Source organism: Eschscholzia californica, unplaced genomic scaffold (assembly GCF_041429995.1).
Source record: "Eschscholzia californica isolate CP2 unplaced genomic scaffold, dmEscCali1.0.p SCAF_4, whole genome shotgun sequence".
In the NCBI taxonomy this organism is placed as follows: domain Eukaryota; kingdom Viridiplantae; phylum Streptophyta; class Magnoliopsida; order Ranunculales; family Papaveraceae; genus Eschscholzia; species Eschscholzia californica.
The window spans coordinates 3,889,492-3,907,434 of NW_028238461.1; the positions used below are offsets into that span (position 1 = coordinate 3,889,492).

At 36.7% G+C, this 17,943-nt stretch overlaps 1 protein-coding gene and 1 pseudogene across 1 annotated transcript; one reads left to right on the forward strand and one right to left on the reverse strand.

Moving 5' to 3' along the window:
- The first annotated feature begins 4,191 nt into the window (after nt 1-4,191).
- On the forward strand, nt 4,192-6,250 carry LOC147541696 (uncharacterized). The gene is made up of 4 exons (XM_086634562.1): nt 4,192-4,344; nt 4,549-5,119; nt 5,214-5,371; nt 5,753-6,250. The coding sequence occupies exons 2-4, from the start codon at nt 4,561-4,563 to the stop codon at nt 6,050-6,052; spliced, it is 1,017 nt and encodes a 338-aa protein (XP_086490688.1). The 5' UTR covers nt 4,192-4,344; nt 4,549-4,560; the 3' UTR covers nt 6,053-6,250.
- Nucleotides 6,251-16,392: 10,142 nt separating this feature from the next.
- LOC147541697 (auxin-responsive protein SAUR15 pseudogene) lies at nt 16,393-16,794 on the reverse strand (annotated as a pseudogene).
- Between the last annotated feature and the right edge of the window lie 1,149 nt (nt 16,795-17,943).

Below are 17,943 nucleotides of genomic sequence, written 5' to 3' on the forward strand. Positions count from 1 at the left end.
TGGTGGAGAGGGAAGTGAGGTGGAATTATGTTTGTTTTTTTTATTTTATTTTGAAAAAAGATTTAAAGGAAGGGTAGTTAGGACATTTCCATGAAAATAGGGGGTCATATTTGAATTTACGAAAAAAATGAGGCCATAAAGGAAGCTGGTCACAAAGTAGGGGACCATATAGGAATTAACTCAAAAAATAAAGATGAAAGAGACCGATGATATGACTATAAACACAGAATTACGTAGTAGTGACCTTTGTGGATTGGAAGTGATGATAACATCACTATAAAACAAGTCCTCAGACTCTATGGTGCTGTAATCTGAATTGGCTGAATTTGAATTGGCTTAACTGAATTGGCTGAATCTGAATTGGGCTGAATATTTTGTAAGTTAGTATGTTTGTTTTCTAAATCTGAATAATTAGGTCTGAATAGCATTTCTGACACATATACCCTTATTATATGTTTTTGCCAAACAACCCCTAGACTTAAACCTAACCCTAATTCCTTTCTATTTCACCTTCTCTCTCTCTTTACTGCTCCCTATCTCTCCAACGGCAGCCCAAAAATAAAACCTAAAATTTCTTGTTCACCTTTTAGCTCTCTCTAATGGCTGCTATTATCTCTCTCATTCCCAATGGTTCTTCTCTCTCTTTACTGCTCCCTCTCTCTCCAATAGCTGCCCAAAAGTAAAACCTAAACCTAAAACCCTAGAAATCGTAGTAGGTAAAGAGAGATTATTAACACCTCAACTTCTTTCAACGAAGGATTTGATGTTTGAAGCTGCTTCTTAGAACTACATTGAACGAACGGAAAAGTACAGGAAACAACAGTACAGGAAATCTTCTTAGATAGAAGATTTCAAAGATTTTCATCATCGGACTTTTATATGCTCGAGAAGGTAGCAGCAGGAAACAACAGTACAGGAAATCCTGATTTGTGTGGTGAGACCCTGTTTGTGGTGTTGGGTGTTGGTGGGTGGTGTCTTGTTGGTGGTGGTGGTGGTGGATTCCTGTTGTTGTTGGTGGCGGTGGTGTCCTGTTGGTGGTGGTGGCAGTGGTGGTGTTCAGTTGGTGGTGGCAGTGGTGGTGTTCTGTTGGTGGTGGCAGTGGTGGTGGCGGTTATGGTGTTCTGTTGGTGGTGGCAGTGGTGCTGTCCGTTGTTGGTGGTGGTAGAAATCTGGGAGAATTTTTTTTCTGATACAGGGGCACAAGAGTCATTTCACTCATTTCAGAAGTTGGCATTTTATTTCAGACTTGTTTTGAAGTCTGAAATAAGTGGACTCTTTTTCAGACAATTCAGACAATTATCCAATTCAGCAAATTTTTCAGATTTTCTTAAATCCAAAAACAAACATCTCAAATCTGAATTGGATTCCAATTCAGATTTCAGATCTGAAAATATTAAAAAACAAACACCACCTAACACTGTCAAATTCTGAGCGGGAGAGGCACAAAATAATAATTTGAACAAAGGTAATTTATCTATGTGGATTACAAATTAATAGAGTTACCGTTACAAAACCCCAAACCTAATTACATCATATAATAGCAGCCATCGGATCTAGAGCGCTTAAGAATGTTGGATCTGGACTAAGGGATGACCCTTTCTTGTGGACGTCTGGTGCGACTTTGGTGCAAGGGTACCTCTTGTACGCCGAATAGAGCTGCTCTAAGACCCATAATCTGATAGTAACTTATCAACTATTAGTATTTCTATGTGATTGTTTCCTGTACCAAAAATATAGGATGCTCTAACTTTTTGGCTACTAGCACCTACTAATTACTTTGACCCCGGTCACAATTTGACTAGCGAACTCTATAACACCGATGTATTTTCTGCTTTAGATTGTCTGGTAAGAGAGTAAGAGACCATTAAGAAATTGATCAACTCGTTCTAGTTTACAAATCACTCCATGTACAGATGAATCTTTTCAAATACTAGATTTAAAAATAAAATCATAAGAAAAAGAAAAAATGAGTGAAAAACCCAAAAATCTAGACCCTAATAAGAAAAAAACCCACTAAAAAATAATAATGTAAAAAAAACCCATTTTTTTAACATTTTTCAAAATGTTCACAACATATGTAATTATGTTGTTAACAAGGCAACATATTTTTTTTCATAATTCTATTTTTACCCTTATATGTTGACAACATATATCATTGTGTTCTTATAAAATGTTGACAATATCTATAATAATGTCCCGACTTATTATAAAATGTTGGCGTCATATATAATTATGTTTTTACCAACATATATAATGTATTAGTCAAAATATTATTTGTTCGTTAACGGATTTGTTAAATACAAAGGATAATATGCATAACATTTTAATTTTTGTAAAGGACAAATAAAAAATGCTTTAGTCTTTATATTTATGTCAAAAGCAAAACAGAAAATGCGAAAACCATTTATTTTTTCACAAGACAAATCGAAAAATGTTGTAGCCAAAATGTTTGTGTTTGTTTGTCTATGTAAAATGCAAAAGAAAAAAATGCGAAATATTTTGGCAAAACAATGTCTAAGCAAAAACGAATTTGTTCAAAAATTTACAAATTGTTGAGACAAACTAAGATTTGTTCAGAAATTTACAAAATTGTCGAGAGCAAACCAAGAATTGTTCAGAACGCTGATTTGGGCGGAAAATTTCATTTTGGAGGGTAAAATTGTATTTTTACCTACTGGGTTTTTTTCCTCATTATTATTTAGTATTGGGCCTGATTCTCTTTAACTTCCCCATTTTGGGCCTTATAATTACCGGCCCGAAAAAGAAAAAAGATTATAAAACATCATTTAACTTAAAAAAAATGAAAGTAATCTAAAATCGAACTGAAAATGAAAAGAGAAAAAGGAGGCCGCTCAACATTCTTTTGTCCATTTGTTCCATGTCCAATCCTCGGAGTGATGTGACGACACCTAACTTAAGTATATTTTCTCTCTATTTGCTTAACATTTTTAGGCGTGGCCACATGGGCAAAGAGGACTGAAAGAGGGAGCAAATGAAGGGATAGAATTGCTCATGTGTGTTGAGGCAGAACCGCAGAAACGCTTAAAAATTTTTAGGTTTTCTCTAGGGCTCTCTCACCAGCACCCTTGATTTTAATTTAGATTACCGTTAAATATCCAAAAATAGCTCGCTCCATAAACACTCGAAATACAAAAGGATATGATCAAGTGTACCGCTTAACTATACATACTTAAGCCCGCTGTACCGGCAGACTCTACGATTTTGGATTTTTATTTAGATCGTAGGGTATTAAGTATTAACTAAATATTTGAATGACTTAACATCGTTTGCTTTTTGGCGCCACTAATCAACTATTAGTATATCTATGTGATTGTTTCCTATACTAAAGATATAGGATGCTCTAACTTTCTGGCTCCAGCACCTACTAATTACTTTGACCCCGGTCACAATTTGACTAGGGAACTCTATAACACCGATGTATTTTCTGCTTTAGATTGTCTGGTAAGAGAGTAAGAGACCATTAAGAAATTGATCAACTCGTTCTAGTTTACAAATCACTCCATGTACAGATGAATCTTTTTCAAATACTAGATTTAAAAATAAAATCATAAGAAAAAGAATTAAGATTATAAAACATCATTTAACTTAAAAAATGAAAGTAATCTAAAATCGAACTGAAAATGAAAAGAGAAAAAGGAGGCCGCCCAACATTCTTTTGTCCATTTGTTCCATCTCCAATCCTCCGAGTGATGTGACGACACCTAACTTAAGTATATTTTCTGTCTATTTGCTTAACATTTTTAGGCGTGGCCACATGGGCAAAGGACTGAAAGAGGGAGCAAATGAAGGGATAGAATTGCTCATGTGTGTTGAGGCAGAAACGCTTAAAAAATTCTAGGTTTTTCTCTAGGGCTCTCTCACCAGCATCCTTGATTTTAATTTAGATTACCGTTAAATACCGAAAAACAGCTCGCACCATAAACAACTCGAAATACAAAAGGATATGATCAAATGTACCGCTTAACTATACATACTTAAGCCCGCTGTACCGGCAGACTCTACGATTTTGGATTTTTATTTAGATCGTAGGGTATTAAGTATTAACTAAATATTTGAATGACTTAACATCGTTTGCTTTTTGGCGCCACTAGTGCTAATCCGCCTGATGACTTGGCATACAATAAAATATGAGGTAAAATATAGAGAATAGAGTAGGAGCGTCGGGGGTTTAGTGAACGGTATAAATAGGTGGGTTTTTGCTTAATCTCATTATCTCTCTTTCTCTCTCTAGAATCCTCTCTTACTCTCTCTAGAGTTCATAACAATCATCAAAAGGAGAGAAGAAAAGATTTACAAATAAGAAATCAATCAATCAAGATCAGAGTAGGTGTCATCTTTCTTCTTCTCTTTTGTTTATTCAACTTTCTGATATGATATGATCAATTTCAATCAATTTTTCCTTTTAATTGGATGATAAAAGCTCTGTTTTTTAGGTTTTCTTTTTTGTGTATTTGATATTTTCCAAAATCATGGAGTCAATTCGAACTTATTTCTCATTTCATTGTGTTTTTGGTTCATGATGTCTAGGTTTAATCAGGAATGGGAACTTGTGTATCAAAACCTAATAATTCAGCTGAAATCTCACCATCTGATTTCACAGGGATATCTCCTGTTGTAAAACTATACGGATCTGAATCAACAAACACTCTTACCTCTTTAATCCGAATAGCCCTAATTTACAAATCAGTATCTTTCCAATTCATTCCATCTGAAAATACCACTCTTCAATATGGACCCGATATAGTAACGGGAACATTCGAAACCCTAATCCGTTACATTGAAGATAAATTCCAAAAACCTCCGTTACTGGATTCTCCTATCAATTCTGCAGGAGGAAATCAAGTGGAACTTCCGGCTATTGTTATGGTAATCACACTTCAGCATAAGAGTATGACTTGGCACATCCAAAGATTGGTGAATTGGGCTAAGGATCTTGAGACACGTGGCGAATCTCAAGCCGTTGATCTCTGTATGGGAAGCCCTGTTATGGAAGTGAGGAAGTTTGGGAGAAGCTATTCACAGTTATTGGAATTGATGTTAGAACATGCTCAAATGGAGGAGAGGGTAATCTTTCCTGTATTTGAAAGGGCAGATAGAGGTACATATAGAGAGAGCCAGAGAGGTTTTAGGGTTTATTGTTCAAAAATTTCTTCTTCTATAGGTTGATTTAGTACTTACTGTTTTTGGTGCAGGAATTTCAAAGGTTGTAAATGAAGATCATGCAAGAGACTTACCAATAATGAATGGTATCAAAGAAGATATCAAATCCATTGGAGTGCTTGTCGCCGCCCGAAGTCCTGTTTACCAGGAAGCTTTGTTAAGTCTTTCTTCTCGATTCAAAACTTTACAGGTATTAACACTATCCAAGACCGTCTTTTCCTTAGAATTTGTAAAGTACATAATGATCTTTTCTTTTTACGCCGATTTTCAAAGTCAATTAGACAGAGTAGGCTCCGACATGGTATCAGAGTTAGTGTTTCATAGATGGGTCTGGACTCCTTAACCTAACCTAAGCCCTACACTGAGGGGGAGTGTCAAGTGATTCTAGCCCTGGCAGGGTAGGAGGTTTTGTCATTATCCCGCATTGCCTAGACATTAAAATTTGTGAAGTCGATAAGTCCTGGCGTAGTCTTGCCTTGTGAGCCAGTTTTCAAGGAGAGCAGGGGCCAATGAGCTGCAAGTCAATAAGAAAAGTGTTGATTGTATTGTGTTGATCTTAATTTTGTGATAGGAACACTGCAAAGAGCACTTTGAAGAGGAAGAAACAAAGTTGTTGCCATTACTAGAAGCAACTGAGATGAGTAAAGAAGAACAGGATAAAATGGTCGATCAGTGTTTGGAAGTGATGGAAGGAAGTCACTCTCACCTCTTCAACTTCCTAATCTTAGGCCTCCTTCCTCATGATGCCATTCAGTACCTAATTCAGATCAGTAAATGCAGCAAGAATACAGATCGAGTTAGCTCAATGCTTCGAACTTTAACGACTAGGATTGAAACCACAATTGCCTCCTCAAATTGCAGATCCTTATAATCAGGCAACGCTTTCGTTTGGTCGATTGCAGAGGTACAACAGTGTCTGCAAATTAAGAATGTCTAGCTAATCTGTATGTGAACATTTACCATTGTACATAGCTAGAGAAAAAGAGACAAGTTTAGTATCTTTATCTCTAGCTCTTCCTTGTAACTTTACCTACATCACTTTAAGATTTCAAAGATGGTTTGTTTCTCCCACATTGAGTTTTATCCTTTAGGAATATGTGAACAAGTTATTGTTTAAGGTCCCAACCTAGTTGAAACCTAGAATAGGTAAAATGAAGGTGCAGAAGTGGACCTAAAATTTTGTCAAAAATTACCTAAAAACTTTTTTTTTTTTTGTCAAGAGACCTAAAAACATTGTCGAAAGTGAATACAAATGCACCCTAAACGTAACATAAAAAGAGACTTACAAGCGTCGCAAATGTCACCACAAAAGCGCTACAAAGATATAAAAGCATCACATAGATACAATCTCTTGTCGTCAAAACCCACACAAAAAGCGTCAAACAGGTGTCCCAGTAATGTCGTAGAAAGTGATTTAAGCAGGGCCGACCCAAGTAGGTGGGAGGCCTAAAGCGAAGAAAAATTTGGGGCCTTTTTTACGTAGTTGTAAAATGTTGACTTTTCCCCTAACAAATAATTTAGTATGAAAAACATAACTAAAAATCATAAACTCGAACTATATACTGCATAAGAAGATCTATTTACATATAGAAAAGAGCTAAATATGTATCGAAAATAATTTTTTGCCTTTTCAGATGTCAAATTACTAATTATGCGCTAATAGTCCAATTCTTTCCTCATATCTTGTTTAATTGACAACATAACTAACCCGTTAAAAGCATATTTTATAAAGAGTAAAGGATTTTGAAGATAAAATATATTTTTTCTTTGTTAAAACCTAATTTTAAAAGTAATAAACTCTACACTTACTTTAAACAAAAACACTCACTTATTCTTTAACAGGATACAAACTAATTCTGTTCAAAAATAGATGATAACAAATATACAAAAACTCAAAAAGTAAAAAAGTGCGGATAAAAAACAATCATGATAATAAGGGTGAAAAAGAGAATCATTTCTTTGTGTAGAGTCTTTGAGTTTTTTTTTTTTGTTAAGAGGTATAGAGTCTTTGAGTTTTTTTTTTTTGTTGAAAGTAAATACATAAACTTAAGCGTCTGTTACAATATCCAAAATAAAACAAACATAAAGGTACACAAATTACAACAACATAAAACCGATATGAGGAATTGCACAAAAAAGCTTCGTTTGGTGGTGCTTCCTTCATTCTGAAGCTTATAAGCCCTCCAACTCTTCAAGAGAATGCTATGACAATTGATCTTGAGAGACCTTTCGATTAATTGAAAAACGAAGGTAGTACCTGTTCTTCTGGTTGGTTGAATGATGAAACTCTTACCTAACTTCCTGTGACATAGAAGATGGAATAAACAAGCACCTACAGTTTCAAGAAGAAACATCGGTGATTGCAAGATGGAATCAAAAATTGATTCCGAGGTATCCCGCCAGTATTCTCCAAGTACAGAGACCATATCCGCTTGAGTTCTACCGAGTAGAATCAGGTCAGACACCTGGTAAATGGGATCGCCGTCATAGCCCGAGTGTAAATACCCTGCTAATCCGACAAACGATCGCAAATGAATTGCGACAAAGGGTGGAAGTGCAAATGTTACAGAACTTAGATAGAAAGTTAAATCCGTTTGATAACCAGCTTCAAAGGTAATCAACAAAAAGTGATTTGGAAGGAAAACAACAGAAACTGCACGACAGAGTTGGAGAATTATATTCGACATATAGTGTCGTCCGGGGTCGAATGGAAAGTTGAGGTGTATTCTATATGTTATTCGGCTGGTCCAGGGGCCAAAGTGGCCAGTTACTGTTGGATTAATGGGAAACACTATATAACTAGGAGAAGATATAAGATCGAAGTAGACAAAAATGTTCAACATGATAAGAAGACTGACAGAGTCGAAATCATGATATACAATAGTGGTACATGACCTTAGAGGTCTGGCAAGATTGAAGAGAAAAATTAAAATTTGGGTTTGTTTATTTATTGACTTGAGATGGAGAAGATAAAAACTCATTTGATGAGCAATCAGTTCGATCCCTGGAAGACAACACCTAATAACCAATTCTCAGGGTTCAAATGGGTTAAATCGGTCATTAAAACAGACATGCAATGGGTGGAAAGAGTTCTGGCCTCTAGGATTGAAACAAAGATTAAGAGTAGGTAGAGAGAGATGGAGACTACTGGATGATAAGAGAATACTAAGCTACTATAAAGGGGGGTTGAAAGATTAAATTAACCTAAGAAAAAGACCTATTAACAAAGGAAATACAGACCACAACTATACATATATGAAATTTACTAAAGCCTAGAAGAGACAAACACAACAGTAATAGAAAAGAGAGGGATTAGAGATCTTCCCTGTTTTCCATGCCATGTTGATTTCCCTTCTCTTCTATTGCTGATTTTTCCTCCTTGATTTCTTATTTCTCTGAAGTAAATCCCTTCAATATGAGCTGTGGATTTGATGGTGCTTCGGTTTCACGCGATCGAAATTTTCTCTTTATCTTGAATACATGCAGAGTAGTGGAGGCAGTGTGATAGAGGCTAGGGTTGTTTTACGTTCACTAGGGATCTGGAGAAGGAAGATGGGAGGCTAATTTCTGTGGATTAGGGTTTAAGGTTGGAGAATTTAGGGATGGAATTAGGGTTTCGCGAAAAAGAAGAGAGAAGGGAAAAATCGCCTAGAGACGCCAGCCCGCACTCTCTCTCTCCTTGAAAAAACCCCGGGGAAATGTAATTCTCCACTTTAGAGTCTTTGAGTTGAGAGAAGACAATGCAAGAGAGAGAACAAATATTTATAAAGAGAAAGAAGCAAAATTTAAAAAATAGATAAGGAAAAGGAAGTGCGGTTATTTTTATTGTAGACCCCACATTTTAACGCTGGTTATTTTTTTTTTTTTTTTTTTTTTTTTTTTTTTTGAAATATCCTTTCATTGAAATCAAACTGTTCCGTACAAATACAAGGATTGAAACAGAATGTAAAATTAACAGAAAGGGGCTTTGTATTAACAATAGCCAAAATTAAGGACTTAAAGTAGAATGCGCTAAGTCATGCGCAGCTGTATTGCACTCCCGGCCCACGTGTTGGATTTTAGCGTGGGTTCTTTGTAGCCGTCCAAATGTACGCTCGATTTCATCAGTTAATCTCCAAGGGGTGTCTTGAGAGCCGTCGGATAGGAAGCCCACTAGGGTTAGCGAATCTGTTTCAATTATAAGAGGGGCTGCCTCTATTTCCTCAGCCAAATCTAGACCTAATCCCACCGCCATGAGCTCACTGTGCAAAGCTGAATGAGGGTGGAATTCCTTCGTTTTTGTCCCTAAGATCAAGCCTTCATGATTTCTTGCGATGGCTGCTGCTGAGGCTTTCAAGGAAGTGTAAGTGCCATCAACGTTTATTTTAATTCCTCCCTGTTCTGGCGGAATCCATTCTGAAATTTGGCGAGAAATACCATTATTAGAAGAGAGAGGGGATGGAGGCACATACCTGAGATCGTCTTTCATCTTCTTGATGATGAGGTGGTTGTTGATTGGCCGATTCCGAAAGATTAACTCATTTCTTGCCTTCCACCAATGCCAAATGAGATAAGTATAATCATACCAGTAGTCTATTAAGCAATTATTTGTGTTAAGTAGTTTTTTCATTGTATCAATCGGGTTATTGTTAATCTGATCGGTGAAGATCGGGTTCAAGTGATTGAGAATAGATTTAAAACCAGGACAGTCCCCAAAAAGGTGTAGGACTGTCTCATTTTCAAGTCCACAAATATTGCATGTTCTAGTTACTGTGGTGATGATATTTCCAATACTGTCTAAAACCGAGATCCCATTATGAATGACCTTCCAGATAAATAATTGAATTTTAGGTAACATATTGGTTTTACCCCAAAATTTCTTCCAAGGGAAGTCAGAGATGTCTGGATGTAGGGGAGGGTGTCTAGTAATAGTAGTATAAAATGATTTTGATGAGAACTTACCTGTTTCTGTTTTGCACCATATTAATCTGTCCTCTCTATCTGTTGTTGGAATTGCTATGTTTAGAATGGCTGTTACTGTTTCATCATCAAAATGTTGGTGTAGAATAGAAATATTCCAACTCTTTGTATTTTGATTGATTAAATGTGAAACCATAGTAACTTGGGGAGGTAGCTCAAATACTGGAATGGGAGAATGATTTGGGAGTGCCTCAATCCAAGGATCAGAGACAATGTTAATTTTGCTGCCATCTCCCAATTGCCAAATGATATTTTCAAAGAAGGTATCTTTAATACTCATAATCGATTTCCACAGGGGGGTTGCTGATTTTGATGATGGGGTATATTGTCTTAGGTGCTGTTCTGGGTTGTATTTCCCAATTAGGATTCTTGCCCAAATTGAAGTTGGTGATTGTAGTAATCTCCATAACAGTTTAGCTAATAAAGACATGTTGACCTCCTCTAGTGAACGAACCCCTAGACCTCCTTCATGTTTTGGTCTTGCTATGATATCCCAGGCTATGAGGTGTAGCTTTCTCTCTTCTGTTGAATGCCCCCACCAAAAACAACGCTCTAATTTCTCGAGGGTATGAATAATTTGCTTAGGTACCTGTTGTAGACTGAATGGATAGGTAGTATATGAGTGAAGGACTGACTTAATAAGAACTGTCCTTCCTGCCTGTGTTGTCATTTTTGTCTTCCATCCTGCCAACGCACTTTGAAATTTGTCAACTAGCCAATTGTAACTGTTAATACGGTTTCCTGGTTTCAGGATCAGAGCTCCCAAATATTTTGAGTCGTCCAGCATAATTGGCGCTCGTAAGCTAGTTGCAAAAGATGATTTGATTTCATTGGAGACATTTGGGCCGAAGTATAATGCTGATTTGTCAAAATTCACCTTTTGACCTGAGAAGTTTTCATAACTGGTCATGATTTGAGTGATAGCCGCCAGATTTGCTTCAGTTGAATTTCCGAAGAGGATAAGATCATCAGCAAACAACAAGTGGGTGATGCTAGGGCAGTAATTATTGATCTTGTAACCTGTATATAATCCCTGTACTTCAAAGTGATTAATGAGAAAGGATAAAGACTGGGACACTAGGATAAAGAGGTAGGGTGATAGAGGGCACCCTTGCCTCAGGCCACGGGAAGAGCTAAAATTACCAAAACGTCCACCATTAATTTGGACACTAAATTGGGGCGAAGTCACACAATAGATGATGAGACTGAGAATGTTTCCTTGAATACCCATAGCTTTCAGGACATTTTCTAGAAATGTCCAGTTAACTCTATCATAAGCCTTGGCCATGTCCATTTTGAGAGCATAACCACCTTTTTTGGATTTAGAGTTTTTCATAGTGTGCATAAGTTCTTGGGTCACTATTATGTTATCCAAAATTTGTCTGCCTGGGACAAACGCGTTTTGGTTCCAACCGATGCTATTATCCAAAAGAGGGCTAATCCTATTTGCTATGAGTTTAGTGATGAATTTGTAAGTCGAGTTACATAAAGCAATAGGACGAAAATCAGAGGCTAGAGTAGGAGATCTGACCTTTGGAATGAGGGCAAGGGTAGTATTATTAATCAAGTGATCGAAAGAACCCGAACCGAAAGCAGATTGAATTGTACTTACTAGTTCTTCGCCTATGAGATCCCAGTTATGCTGAAAAAATTGGCAAGACATTCCATCCGGACCCGGGCTTTTTGCTGGGTCCATTTTCATTACTACCTGTCTGATTTCGTCCTCTGTGGGAATTCTATTGAGTTCTTGTAGTTCAACATCTGAGATTGCTCGGTATGCCTGAATTATCTCGACCGGCGGAGGTATAATTTCTTCCCTCGTAAACAAATTCTGAAAATGAGCAATTAAGGCACTAGAGATTTCTTCCTCATCCTGTGTCATCACTCCCGATGATAATTTTAGTTGGGAGATTCTATTTTTAGATTTTCTTTGGGACATAGAGACGTGGTAGGCTCTCGTGTTTCTGTCCCCATTCTTGACCCATTTCGATCTCGATCTTTGTTCCAATTGGGTTCTGTACAATTCCTCTAGGTGTATTATCTGCTCCTGCAAACTGGATTCAATATGTAAAATATCATTAGTAGGGGCTATGGATTGAACATCAGATAATCTTTTTTTGAGACAATTAAGTCTCTTATTAATAAGACCAAAAGCCCCTTTACTCCAGACATGTAGGTGGTCTCTAACAGAAGAAACTTTTTCATGAAAAGTGCCAAGGGCAGAATTCCATACTTGGGACACAACAGCTTTGTAATCTTTATGCTTAGACCAAAAAATTTCATACCTCGATATAGTGTCCAGGATTTTAGGTCTCGACTCCGTCCTAAGTAATATAGGCGAATGGTCACTATTATAACGAGGGAGATTAAAAAGTCCAGCATTAGGGAACTCTAAAAGCCACTCCGGGTTACAAAGGGCCCGATCCAAACGTTCTTTAGTCAACATATTAATAGATCTACCATTGGTCCAGGTGTAACCTGGTCCATTATATCCCAGATCCATAAGTCTGGCTTGCCTCATAAAGGATTGAAATCTTCTAATATGAGGAGAATTATCACTGCCCCCCCATTTATCTGTGATTGAACTAATAGCATTAAGATCTCCCATACAACAAGTCGGTCTAGAATTAGCATTAATATTAGTGAGAATGGAATTCCAGAAAGAATCCCTGTCCCGAATTAAAGGGGGACCGTAAATGCAAAATAAATCCCAGATCGGACTAGAAGAGTCCGGATGAATAGTGAGATGAATAACATTGCTAGTGGAATAATTTATAGAGAGATTAATGTCCGAAGACCAATACAACAAGAGACCACCACTCCTGCCTTGGGAGGGGACAAGGTGATGCTTAGTAAGACCTAAGAAAGCAAAATTAGGAATAGAGGAAATACAATTAAGATGAGTTTCAGAGAGGAAAACAATTTTAGGTTTGATAGAAATCAGGAATCCTTTAAGTGTAGCCTTTGTCGGGTCATTCCTGAGCCCCCGACAATTCCAGGCAAAACAATTCATTTGTCAATCGGCATTAAGGATGCCGAGCCCCTTTCTCCATCTTTTTCTCGAGTATTTAATTTGTTTTGTCGTTTGAAAGTGCGTCGAACACGTTCTTCAATTTCCTCTGTTTGAGCGTGTGTAGGATTATTCAATGCCGGTATGTTTTCTTCTATATTTACCGATTCACCGTGATGAGTTGTTTCTGATGAAAAATCCCCAAGAGGAGTGGGGTACCCCGTCAATATTGGATTCCTGTGGACAGTAAATTTAACTCGTTTAGCATTAGAAACATTAGAAGAAATAGGATTGAAACTTTCAGAAATAGAAGCAACGGAAGGGTAGATTTTGTTAGGAGATATATCCACGTATGGTGATCCTGCCGGGTGTGTTAAAGCATCAACGGATATCGGGGAGAAAGAATTTAATTCCCTTCCTGTTCCTCTGTTTACAAACGGCACCTTATAGGTGTCTGGGTATTTTGGTTCCATTCTTTTTAGTACTGCTTGCCTCTGATCATCAGTTATATCTAGATGTAGGAGATCCGCCAATTTGAGGATATTTGGGCAAAATTTGATCGTATGACCTAGCAGACCACAGTAAACACAGAAACGTGGGAGTCGTTCGAATCGAATTTCAACCGAAATAAGTTTGTAATTTGTGAGTTTATAATTGATTCTCAAAGGAAGCGGTTTAGTAATATCAATTTCGACTCTGACCCGTCCATAAACACTCCATTTGAACGCATCCTCCGGTGTTGTTTCCACAAATCTACCTAATTTTCCGGCCAAAGTGTTAATAGTGTTACTGTTAAGATATCTTGTTGGGATACCATGTAATTGAATCCAGAACCAAGCTTGATCAAATCTATGTTCTGATGGGGGAATGTCCGGTTCACATGGTTTGAGAATGATGAGGTCTTCCATAATAACCCATGGGGAGGATTCAATTGCCAATTCTAGTTCGGAGGCAGTGACAAACCTAATCATGAAAAGATTATCAGAGATTTCAGAAATTGTAAATCTATTAGGGCCGTGCAAGACTCTAGACATTCTCAGCATGGCCTGTCCTATCTCCACCTTTTTGGAACTCGAAAACTTAATAATACCATTACGATTGATGTTGTGAATAGTATTGATGGGAATTTCTTCTTCCACAGTGGGGATGTTAGGATCTTCCGTAGTGAGGGCATCAAATTGTTGAATGAACAGGGATTGTGTAGTATCCATTGTGATTGAGAGATTGAGGGATAGAAAGGGAATGATAAGATGAAATGAGACTGATTCTCACAGATTAAGCCTCCTTAAAGAGGAAGAAAACTGACGAAAAGATGTAATTATTTACCGATAACCGAAAGTAACTGCTGAAAACCGATTAAAAAATAACTGTCCCCACCGTGTTAATGGTGGTGCCGGAGAACAAAGGGGTTGCTCAGCCACAGAGCGAAATTCCTCATTATGTCAACAACGCTGGTTATTAGATGACTACGGGAAAGATCTGACTTGATTTTAGTGGGCTTTTATTTTGAGTTAGTTTTTTGTTTTATTAATGGGGTGTCTTTAATTAATGGGATTTGGGGCCCTTTCATGAAGTGAGGCCCAAAGCAGCCGCTTTGGCTGCTTTGGGCCTGGGCCGCCCCTGGATTTAAGAAGCCTCAATAAAAGTGACCTCAAAAGCGACACCAAAGTTACCTAAGAATTGTTGCTACCTCAAAGTGTTGGCAAAAGTGACTTCCAAAGCGTTACCCAGGAGCATTGCCAAGAGTTACTCTAAAACGTTGCAAATATGGGTAAAAATAAAAGTGACTTTAAAAAGCGTCACCAAAATTGATGCCGAAACTGTTCACAAGAAAGCCACCTCAAAAGTGTTGCAGAAAGCGTCCTTATAGAGTCAACTCTCCACGGTCATCTCAAAAGCGTTGTCAAAGTTACACCAACAGGTTTGGCCAAAAGTTGCACACCACTTTACTTCTTTACTGGCCGCGAGTTGGCCCAACGAGGCCACAAAAGGGGCTGTGACGGGACATAGTCCGCAGGGAAACTCTATCGACTATCATAAGGCTTAGCCAATTGTTTTCATGCATAAGGGTCAAAGCAGCCATGGATGCTGAAAATATGGTACCTGCCTTAAAAAATGTCTCCAACAATAAATCCAAGATTTGATGATTTAGATTAAGGTGACCTTAGATTAAGGACCCATAAACATCGGCAAACATAATTTTAGAATTGACGCTGAAGAAAGAAATCAAAAATCTTTTGTTCCAGTTAATCTAGACATAGGAGGTAGAGTGAAAAAGTGGCAAAAAGAAAGAGCAAATATATTTCATTTTATTCAAGTCTCCTAATCTTTTTTTATCCAATTAAATCATGTAAAGATGGTTAGGCTGCCCATACGGCCTAGGGTTTGGAAGAAAACCCCGAAGCCAGAATCCCATCATTGGCTCCTGAGTCCGAACGAGTCCATAGACGATGAAGTGTGATGGCGGGTCACGGGTGGTACTCTCCGATTCGCTAATATTGATGCCCACATAACAGTTATAATGTCAATTTCTTGGTGAGGTTTCTTATTAGTATATTATGTATATAGAATCATGATAATGCTAGAGATTTAATGTTACCAAAACTAAATATTTGTTGCTATCAAAGTTAGGTTAGGGTTTATCTTATCACAATCAATTATTAACCAAAAAACAGTCTAAAAATCCTGTAAATATAAAATATACTACTCAAAATGAACAATGAAGATCAAATTTTAACCCTTGAGTTTAACCATTTTTCTTATTCAAGATCCATTAACTTATTTGATAGTAAAATAAAACAAGGAAAAAATGGAAATAAGTATAACTAAAACCCACATATGATAATAAACATTATTTTGATATATTCCATCACTTAATACCATTGATCATCAATCAATCTTCAATGGGTTCTATTTACATTTCAACATGTAGAAGAAGAAAAATGAAGAACAAAGAAGTCAAACCAAACATTTTCTTGGTAGAGTTCTAACATTTTTCCTAACTAAAAGAACTAATTAAGCTCTAGGGATCATGAACTCATAAAATACTAAAAGAGATCATAATTACCCATGTTTTGATTTTATACTGAAAAGATCAAGATAGACTTGCCCTTTTTCTTTAAAAAACAATAAGATTAGAACTCTGGTCTCCTCGCTGCAGAAACACAAAACGTCACCACCAAACGAAATTATGTAAGTTTTGAGTCTCTCGTTCGTTCCTTCGTTCTAGATATTATATCTATCTAATTACTTGAAGTGAATTCATCAACCAACCTTGCAATATCAAATTGTCCATGGCAACATTCAACAACACTAACAACTTCTTCAAAAGTGGAAACACTACATGGAATAACTAAACCATTTCTTTGTTCAAACCCAAACTCTGCTCGAGTTTTCTCTAATAACATTTTGAATAATGGATGGGATAAAAACCCTGTTGGAACCACAAATCTTTGCCGTTCTTCTCCGACATAAATCGCTAAGAACCCGGTCGGAGTTGTCGTTGGTGACTCTTCGAATTCACTTAGTAAACTTTCAAAGTGTGCAGATGATCTTCTACCTGATCCTCCAACACTTCCTCCACTACTAATCACTTTCACTTTCTTTGCTAGTTTCTTAACTGATTCCATCTTCTTCCCCAACATTTTCTCTGCCTTGTTTATCCACCTTTGAGCTACAAGAGAGAGAGAGAGAGAGAGAGAGAGAGAGAGAGAGAGAGAGAGATTAGAGAGTAGGTGTTAGTTCATGAAATGGGAAGTTGGCTTAAAAAGATGGGAATCCAAGGTTATACTTGCTATATTTTAATACTACAATATTTGGATCATAATATTATGATTTTCTTACTATTTATCTTTTAAGTCTAATTTTGTTAGTATATTTTTCAGTATTTCAAATTTTCGACAACTTACAAGAGATGACCACACAATGACATAATATGAGGCATATAGCTAATACTCCATATGAAATTTCTTTTAATAAATTATTAATGTTAATATTGCTTCATTTATTAAAGCCTTTACTAAAAAAATGTCATAAAACAGGGGATTTCGAGTTAAAAAAGATGAATTGAAAATTGAATGAAGACTGGAAACTAGTTTCTCTATCAAATGAGTCAACGACAAACAGGACGTGAAAGGATGAAACAAGAAACAAAAACGAGAAAAAAAATAAGAGAAAAGAGAGAAAGAGTAGTTGACATGAGAAGGGAAACTACAAAAATAAAGGAAGAATGGGACATAGTAGTAGGCCGCATAAAACTTGGATGTAGCCGTCCTACAATTTTATTCAAAGGACAAATTGACTCATAAGACGTACAGATCGGTCAAGTACTGGAGTCCATAATCTTTCGAAGTTCATTGTCACCACTCACCATTTTCATTTAAGACAACAAGAAAGAATCGATACACAAAATCAAAGGTGATGGAATACCGGAAACTTCATACCAAAATGCGACTGAATATGATGTTGATATTAAATTTTGTCAATAAATTAAGCAAGAGAAAACATGGGTGAAATCCGACCACCCATGTCGGATTCAACCCTGAATAATGACCTGAAATTTCGGATCTATTAATATTTTTCATACAAATTTCATTAGATACTATGATTTAGAGTTTCGCCGTCTTCTAAAGGGATGTATAAACCAGTCAAAATGCAATGTGAATTCATTCTCCTCAGTATAAAAATCTCATTGTTAAGAGAAGCTTAAATTTTTTTTTATTTCTTGTGGATAAATTATATTTTTTTCTTCCACATATGAACTTAGAATTATTTCTATATATTAAAAAAAACCT

Bases quoted from the DNA above. Each gene is read 5' to 3' on its own strand.
- LOC147541696 (XM_086634562.1), top strand. From the start codon at position 4,561: ATGGGAACTTGTGTATCAAAACCTAATAATTCAGCTGAAATCTCACCA. The intron at 5,120-5,213 runs GTACATATAGAG...TTTTTGGTGCAG, and splicing joins ATTTGAAAGGGCAGATAGAG to GAATTTCAAAGGTTGTAAAT. The intron at 5,372-5,752 runs GTATTAACACTA...ATTTTGTGATAG, and splicing joins CTCGATTCAAAACTTTACAG to GAACACTGCAAAGAGCACTT.